This window comes from Austrofundulus limnaeus, unplaced genomic scaffold (genome assembly GCF_001266775.1).
Source record: "Austrofundulus limnaeus strain Quisiro unplaced genomic scaffold, Austrofundulus_limnaeus-1.0 Scaffold436, whole genome shotgun sequence".
In the NCBI taxonomy this organism is placed as follows: Eukaryota; Metazoa; Chordata; class Actinopteri; order Cyprinodontiformes; family Rivulidae; genus Austrofundulus; species Austrofundulus limnaeus.
In genome coordinates this window covers 4,365-13,028 of record NW_013952838.1, presented here as the reverse complement: position 1 = coordinate 13,028, position 8,664 = coordinate 4,365, and the positions used below count along the sequence as shown (strand labels likewise).

Sequence of the window (8,664 nt, the reverse complement as noted above, 5' to 3'; positions counted from 1 at the left end):
TGTGTGTGTGTGTGTGTGTGTGTGTGTGTCTGTGTCTGTGTCTGTGTGTGTCTCTGTGTGTGTGTGTGTTCTGTGCACCTGGCAGCTGATGGTGCACGAACTGGACAGAAACCGCCTGAGCCCGGTATGACTGCACGAGAGCAAAACCCCCCGAGTCCTCGGGGACAGGCTAAACTCTGGGAACGCTCCAGACGCTTTTCATAACCACTTCTTTAAAAATACGTAACAAACTCTTGACTGTCGGCTGAGAGAAACCGCCTCTTCAGAGTAAAATCAAACGCTGAAATCCTGAAAATCTGCTGCAGCACACGAGCTATACTTCTGCTACTTTTAGCTTTTATCTAACRTTTGGCTACTGATGTCAATTAGCCAGGCTTTTGCTCATTTTWGCTAGCATTTTGCTTCTCTTACATTTTAGACACGTTTATCTCACAATCTTTGGCTAGCCTTTAGTTACTTTGGTTCAGCTTTGGTTCAGTTACCCTTTCGCTACTTTAGCTCTGAGTTATTAGTCTTTTACTTCTTTTAGCTGACCTTTTGCTCCTTTTACCCTTCAACCAATGTTTAATTACTTTTAGCTGCTAGCTAGTCTTCCTACTCTAGTTAGCTTGTTTTAGCTTTTAGTTACTTCTTTGCTCCTTAAGCTTTGAGCTTTTGTTTCTTTTACCCTTCAACTAACTTTTTTTTWAAAACTTTTTGCTTTTAGTTGGTCTTTTGCTGCTTTTATCATCTAGCCAGCCTTTCACAATTTTTGGCTTCTAACTTGTCGTTGATTAGTCTTTTGTTACTTTAGTTAGTCTTTAGCTACTTTCAGCTTTTAGTTACCCTTTTGTTACTTTAGTTTTGAACTAGCCTTGTGTTGCTTCTAGCTAGCCTTTTGCTTCTTTWACCTTTCAACCAAACTTTTGTTAATTTTATAGCTTCTAGCTAGCCTTTCACTACTGCTAGCTTTCAGCTAACCTTTTGCAACATTAGCTTTTAACTAGCCTTCTACCTTATCATTTAGCCAGCCTTTCGCAATCTTTTGTTTCTATTGTTTTGTTGCCCTTTAGCTACTTATAGCTTTTAGTTACCCTTTCGCTATTTTAGTTTTGAAACTAGAATGTGTTACTTCTAGCTGACCTTTTGCTTTTTTACCCTTCAACAATCCTTTTGTTACTTTTAGCTTCTGGCTCGCTTTTTACTACTTTAATTTTTAGCTAGCATTTAGCAAGTTTTAGCGTTTAGGTACTGAACTGTTTGGTTTAGACTTCATCCAGCCTTGTGTTGCTAATAGCTCACCTTTTATTTCTTTACCTATCATTTAACCTTTTGTTACTTTTAGCTTCTAGCTAGGCTTGTGTTTCTTTTAGCCAACATTTTAGTTCTGTGGCTTTTTCATTTTTGCTAATTTACATTTTAGCCAGCCTTTTACTACTTTAGTTTTAACATGTATTTTGGGTGTTAATTCCTCTTTTGCTACTTTAGCTTTAAGCATGCTTTTTGGGTGTTAGCTACTGTTTGTGCTTTGAGCTAGCCTCTTGCTACTCTTTGACTATTTATAGACACATTTTTCTGCTTCTAGCTAGAATTTTTCAACTTTAAATGTCTAGCTACCCTTTTCTACATTTTTAGCTTTTAGCTCATGTTCCATTGACGTTAGCTTTAGCTGCTCAGTTTCATCTTCAGATTTCTGGGTTTCCGATAAAAATAAAGTTGTTTCTTCTGCTGAAAAAATGAATCTTCCTCAGATTTTCCTCCATGAAATCAGATGCAGGTCTTTATTTTTGCAGTATGTAGATTAAAGCCACATTCTGACCTCAGAGACTTGATGGTTGCAAATTTTACGTTCCCCTCTCAGGAGCCGTCCACCTGTCTTCCAAGAAATCAGTGACTCAGCAGTTTGACTGTTGGGTATGCAAATAAAGCGTCCCATCTGGCCACTCGGGCAGCCACAAACCTCAGAAAAATCAGACAAACCCAATGTTCAGATTAAGATTCTAATCGTTGGGATCAACAAAAAGCCGAGCTGTGGCTCAGAGAGCAGCCGAGGCGTCATTTCAAATCCTGAACCCTGCAAAAAGTTTTTGTGGTTGACCAGTTTGGGTAGTGATACCATGTAATACGGGTTGCTGTTTCTCTTCGCCGTTCAATGAAACATTCTGGAGAAAGTTTGCAGAAAAGTCGTTTTCATGACCGCTTTCTACAAGAAAAGATGAAAGCTGCGAAAGCCGACAGAGGTTTTCAAAGTCGAGGAGGAATATTTCAGCAGGGAAGGTTCAAAATCAGCTCGAGGTCTCATCATCCGTAAGAAAAAAGCACGTTCTCCTTTACTTTCATAGCTTCACGTCGAAAAGCAGCGGTTCCACTTTCAAGACCTCACGGAGTCCAAGCTGCAGATAGAAGAAAGCATCTCGTGAGGAAAGCGAAGCGTCMGCAGCTGCGACGACTGAAAACGGCACAAACATCGACTGAAATCCCACCTGATATTGCAGCTTTGGCGCCGCGAGTTTAGTTAAAAGGTGAATTCCAAGTCTTATGACTTGAGATAAAAATGAAAATATGAACTTTCAGGCTGATTGAAGTGGTCTGTTTGATTGCAGTCTGACTTTGATGACAGGAATATTGAAGATTCACATCACATGACTTGATTTAATGACTAAAAATAGGAAAATTGTTCCTGAGAGGCTGAAAAATCTGATATTTTCATGACTCTATAAGAGATTAAAATAAAAAGTGTCATTAACTCTGAGAGGTGGTGGCTCCTGTGAGGTTTCAGTATGAGTGCTGAGGGGAAACGACCCCTGAGTTCAAAAGAACGTCGTGTTTTTTTTACAGGTTGATGGCCGTTGGGGGGGTCAAGGGGTCGAGGAGGCCGGTGCAAGATGGCGCCTCACCTCCAGGACGGGCGCAGCCGTGTCGTGGATGGAGAGGATGTGGGTGATGTGGTGCCGGGCCAGCAGCTCCGCGTCTCGAGCATCTGCAGGTCGCAAGAGAAAAATGGAGAAATTTAAGGCAAACCAATCACAAATCCCTCTGTTCGAGCCCCCTGGCTAAATAAAGTCTTTTCTGCCCGACGACAACCCCCCCGCCCCCTCCCAAAGTGCCTACCAAGCAAATATGGCTTCATGGCCTCAAAGTTTTGCTCTTGTTTTGAACTGAAAGAAAAACCGGAAAACCAATGTTTCTAAAACAGGCCAACAGCTTGGCCCAAAAGCAAGAAACTGTAATTGTTTTAATCAAATTTTGTTCTTCAAAAGGAAGCCAAATGTTTTTCTACCTTGGACAGATGTGCTTTGAGCTACTTTTTTTTTTTTCATCGTGCTTTGCAAGTTTTGCAGAAAGCTGTTGATGCCACAGATCCAAGGCCAAGAGGAACCTGCAATGAGCCGCTGCAGGCTAATTTTTACATTTCACTCTGAAGCTGTAAAAAACAAGAATTTAAAATGAGCAGCAGCAACAACTTTAAAGAGATTATTTATTATTTGGATTCACCTGATACTGCTGTATATTGACAAAAACTGGAAGATCTAAAATGGCTTCTCCCGGGTTAGAGTTGCTATGATTGTTAGCTTGTTTTAAAACAAGTCGATTATGAGCAGCTTGTGTATTCTTCACTTAAAATAAACAGACTAAATGTTTGTTTTCTGGACATTGTTCGAGAAGACAGAGTTTAATTTAAAAGTCAAAAATCTGTGATAACTTGTTTTGTTGTGTTGATGATGCAAACACAGCTAGCTATCAAGCTAACAAAACTAGCTTAGTAGTGCTGCAAAGATTGCGAGTTACCGGTAGTTGTTTTTTTGTCACTGTGTCTGAATCAGGGGTGCCCAAACATTTTCCCTAACAGGGCCAAGTTTAAAAACCATTTTCCCTGAAAGGACCAAAATTAAAATCAATATGAGGGTGGTGGGCCAAATGCAATAATATAATGCACGAAATGCAAAAACTTCAAGTAAAGTTGTATTTTTTATGATTAAGCTAGCAGCCAGTGCGGTTGCCCACATTTTCTTGTTTGTTTTTTTCAGCCAATGGACATGGAGAAAATTCAATGTTTGCTCGGGCAGCAAAGGCTCATGGGACTTTTCATAGTTTAAAATTTGAGTATATGTGGTCTTACAAGATGTGCAAATCTAGATATGGACTTAAATCTAATATAAATAAATGTCTCTTGAAGTTACTTGTATTTTAAGTTTAATCTTAACATAATTTAAAGATAAAGTGAGCACCATGAGTTAAGACTATCTGACTACAGCTCCTTGTACCTATAGTTGGACCAATGTTTGAAGAGACTAAGTGCAAATATAGTATTTCTAATCGTTGTGGATCAATGTATCAGGTCAATGTATCGTTTTGGGTTGATGTATCGTTGTGGGTCAATATATTGTTGTGGTCAATGTATCGTTGTGTGTCATTGTATCATTGTGGATCAATGTATCAGGTCAATGTTTCGTTTTGGGTTGATGTATCATTGTGGGTCAATGTATCTTTGTGGGTCAATGTATCATGGATCAATGTATCGCTGTAGGTCTATGTATCTTAGTGGGTCAATGTTTCGCGGTAGGTCAACGTATCTTTGTGGGTCGAAGTATTGTTGTGGATCAATTTATCGCTTTGGATCGATAAATCATGGGTCGATATATCGTTGTTGGTCAATGTGTCATGGGTCGATGTATTGTTGTGGGTCGATGTGTTGTGGGCGGCTGTGGCGGAGTGGTTAGGGGAGTCGTCCTGGAACCGGAAGGTCACTGGTTCGATCCCCCGTCCAGCCGTCTCAGTCGTTGTGCCCTTGGGCAAGACACTTCACCCACCTTGCCTACTGATGGTGGTCAGAGGGTCCGGTGGRGCCGGTGCATGGCAGCCTCGCTTCTGTCAGTGTGCCCCAGGGCAGCTATGGCTACAGTGTAGTTTGCCTTCATCAGTGTGTGAATGTGAGTGTGAATGGGTGAATGTTAGTGTAAAGCGCTTTGGGGTCCGGAGGGACTTGAAAAGCYCTCTATAAGTTCAGTACCATTTACCATTTACCATCATTGTAGATCGATGTATCATTGTGGGTCGATGTACAGTTTCATTGTGGGCTATTGTATCATTCTGGGCCAATGTATCGTTGTGGGTCAGTGTATCACTGTGGGTCGATGTATCGTTGTGGGTCAGTGTATCACTGTGGGTCGATGTATCGTTGTGGGTCAGTGTATCACTGTGGGTCGATGTATCGTTGTGGGTCAATATATTGTTGTGGGTCAATGTATCGTGAGTCAGTGTATCGTTGTGTGTCAATGTATCTTTGTGGATCAAAGTATCAGGTCAATGTATCGTTTTGGGTTGATGTATCGTTTTGGGTTGATGTATCGTTGTGGGTCAATGTATCGTTGTGAGTCAATGTATCATGGATCAATGTATCGCTGTAGYTCTATGTATTTTTGTGGGCCAATGTTTCGCGGTAGGTCAACGTATCTTTGTAGGTCGAAGTATRGTTGTGGATCAATTTATCGCTTTGGATCATGGGTCGATATATCGTTGTTGGTCAATGTATCATGGGTCGATGTATCGTTGTGGGTCAATATATTGTTGTGGGTCAATGTATCGTTGTGTGTCAATATATCTTTGTGGATCAAAGTATCAGGTCAATGTATCGTTTTGGGTTGATATATCGTTGTGGGTCAATGTATCGTTGTGGGTCAATGTATCGTTGTGTGTCAATGTATCATGGATCAATGTATCACTGTAGGTCTATGTATTTTTGTGGGCCAATGTTTCGCGGTAGGTCAACGTATCTTTGTGAGTCGAAGTATAGTTGTGGATCAATTTATCGCTTTGGATCGATATATCATGGGTCGATATATCGTTGTTGGTCAATGTATCATGGGTCGATGTATTGTTGTGGGTCGATGTATCATTGTAGGTCGATGTACAGTATCATTGTGGGCTATTGTATTGTTGTGGGCTAATGTTTCGTTGTGGATCAATGTATCACTGTGGGTTGATGTATCGTGGGTCAATGTTTCGTTGTGGGTTGATGTATTGTTGTGGATCAATGTATCATTGTTGATCAATGTATTGTTGTGGGTTGATGTATTGGTACACCTCTAGTAGGTGATAAATCATCTTGTGCCCATTAATAATCTGTTAACCATGAGATTTGGCTCTGTCTGTAATTACTGTAACTCACTTTGTTTTTCACTAAAAAGAAAGGTTGAGACGTGTATAATAATGTCAAGCGATGAAGATGAAAAGAAGAATTAATGAACACAGAGTGCATCACGTTTCCTGTACGACAGCAGTTTCCAGGCGCGTTTACAAAAAGCCTTCCATATTTTTATGACTTTAAATCTGCGGTCACGATTGTYAGCGTGTATTTCTTTTGAACAAAAAGCAGCCTCACGATCGCTGCTGCTTGGTGGAAACGTGGAATGTAGTTCTCATGCAGGGACACCCCCGCAGCGTGGGGCATCCCCTCCCACACCCACGCTCGTGCATTCACAACAGCCTTGAAGAGTCATGTTTCCCCCAGCTGCTGACGGAGAGCGATATGCACAAGACAAGATAAAAAGTCTTTTTTTTTCTGATCAAAGTAAGTCGAGTAGTTCAGCATTACGCTCTGACCTCTCTATAGAAACTGAGCTCAGTGTAGCAGTTCACCACACACTCCTCCGATGAGGAACTGAAACACACTCTACTACTTTATCCTGAAAATAAATCAATTCACATGATGACAGGAACTTACCTTTAAAGTTACCCAGATACAGATTTGGTAAAACCTGAAGGGAAATGAAAAAGAAATTAGGAAATGATGGTTTTAAGGTTTTAAAAACGATACAACGCCCTACCTTATTTATTCCATTGCCCATTTCTGCTGAAAGTTAAGGCAAATGTGAGATCATAACTGGAAGATGATTCGGTGTTCTGCTTCTGCTCGTCTTCCAACCATCCCTGATGGGTTCTCAGAGTCACCCAGGACGTCCTGGAGCTCGTCCCGAACCCTGCCTCGCTGAGAATGTGTTGATCAGGATTACGTAATGTCACCTCGGTGTTGAGGGGTGTTTATATTTAGACCTGGAACAGGTCACGGGATCACGGACCAGCACATACCAGCCAGACAAAGATGGTCGGGGGCCAGAGGCTTGAGGAGACCAGATCCAGCTGGGAGGGGGGCTGTTGGACCAAGGATCCAAATACCTGCTTTAGAGCTCCATTTCACTGTTTGTGTTTTGACTTGAAGATGAATTCCCACCACGTGTGTTCTAATAAAACTTTGTTGTTAAACTTCGGCTGTTTTCTCCGGTCATCCCATCAAAAGCGCCTTGGTTTCCAGTAAACGCGGCGACCTCGTCGAGGCGTCGCTCCGAGGTATTTTTAGCTCGTTTATGTCGTGTGTTCCGGTGTGTGCGGTTCAGTTTTGGTGTGGCACAGACTGTCTGACAGGCAGAGCAGTGTGGAGGCGTTTACAAAAATCTGAGCTGCCTTCACCGGAGAACGAGGAGGCCCGACGGGATCCACGAGTCAGACCCCGAGAACCCGAATGAGGTTAATCAAAAAAACACCTAAATACGGTTCGGCTTTAATTCTGGGGCAAGTGTTTTAGGACAGGAAATACTTCTAACTTTGATGAATGTCTTATTTTATAAAGCAGAAATTGCATTTTCATTTACATCAAATGAAACATAAAAACATTATTTAAAAATAGCTGAAACTAGAGCATTAAATATCTGCTGAAATCAGCCGAGGAAGCTGAAAGATTGCTGCTAAAGACAATGAAACACTAGAGAAATGTAACATAAAGCTGACAGAAAAGCAGCTTAAAGCTAAAAATAGCAAAGGATTAGCTTCATATTAAAATAAARGGCTAAGACGGCTAAATTTCTAAAGTAGCATTAAGCTAGCTAAATCACCAAAACTTAGCTAAAAGTACCAAAAGTCTGAAAAAAGCTAAAAATTTTAAAAAGTTAAATACAAAAGTAGCTAAAAATTAGCTTTAAGTTAAAACTAAACAAATGATGGCTAAATTCCTGAAGTACCAATAGGCTAGCTAAATACAAAAGTAGCTAAAAATTAGCTTTAAGTTAAAATTAAACAAATGATGGCTAAATTCCTAAAGTACCAATAGGCTAGCTAAAAACTAAAGTAGCAACACATTAGCTAAAGCAGCAGGGTTTTAGCTAAAGAGAGCTAAATTTTAGCTAAAAGATGAAAGTAGCAGAGTTAGCTTCAGCTTCAATAAGTTGCAAAAATAACAAAAAAGAYCCTTAAAGCTAAATTTAGCAAAACAGTACCATYAAGCTYAAAGTAGCAAAGGGTTAGCTTCATATTAATATTAACAAATGACGGCTAAATTCCTAAACCAATAGGCTAGCTAAAATCCCTAAAACTTAGCTAAAAGTAGCAAATGTCTGAAAATAGTTCAAATAAATAAAAACTTAACTTCAAGATAAAAGTAGCAAAAAGTTAGCTTTAAGTTAAAATCAAACAAATGATGGCGAAATTCCTAAAGTACCAACAGGCTAGCTAAAAACTAAGTAGCTAGCTCAAAATTAAAGTAGCAACGCAAGCTAAAGCAGCAGAGGTTAAGCTAAAYAGAGCTAAACTTTAGCTAAAAGATGAAATTAGCAAAGGGTAAGCTTCAGCTTAAATTAAGTCACAAAAATAACAAAATCCTAAAGTACCAACAGGCTAGCTAAAAACTAAGTA

The 8,664-nt window shown here is 40.2% G+C and overlaps 1 protein-coding gene across 6 annotated transcripts in view; it reads right to left on the bottom strand.

Moving 5' to 3' along the window:
* The window catches only part of dusp22b (dual specificity phosphatase 22b), an 11,456-nt gene extending 4,147 nt beyond the window's left edge, over positions 1 to 7,309 (bottom strand). For 4 of the 6 annotated variants that reach the window (XR_001311624.1, XR_001311625.1, XR_001311626.1 and 1 more), the window contains exons 1-3: positions 6,807 to 7,294; positions 6,704 to 6,737; positions 2,877 to 2,959 (exon numbers count right to left, since the gene is read on the bottom strand). Coding sequence is in view for 3 of the 6 variants with exons in the window: in XM_014024707.1 (XP_013880161.1) it covers positions 2,877 to 2,959; positions 6,704 to 6,737; positions 6,807 to 6,827 (138 nt within the window). In the remaining 3 variants the exon portion in view is untranslated. Of the gene's footprint in view, positions 1 to 1,798; positions 2,373 to 2,876; positions 2,960 to 3,090; positions 3,138 to 3,259; positions 3,404 to 6,703; positions 6,738 to 6,806 lie in introns of those variants that run through there. The other 2 variants (XM_014024710.1, XM_014024709.1) reach the window with 2 other exon arrangements.
* Positions 7,310 to 8,664: the final 1,355 nt, after the last annotated feature.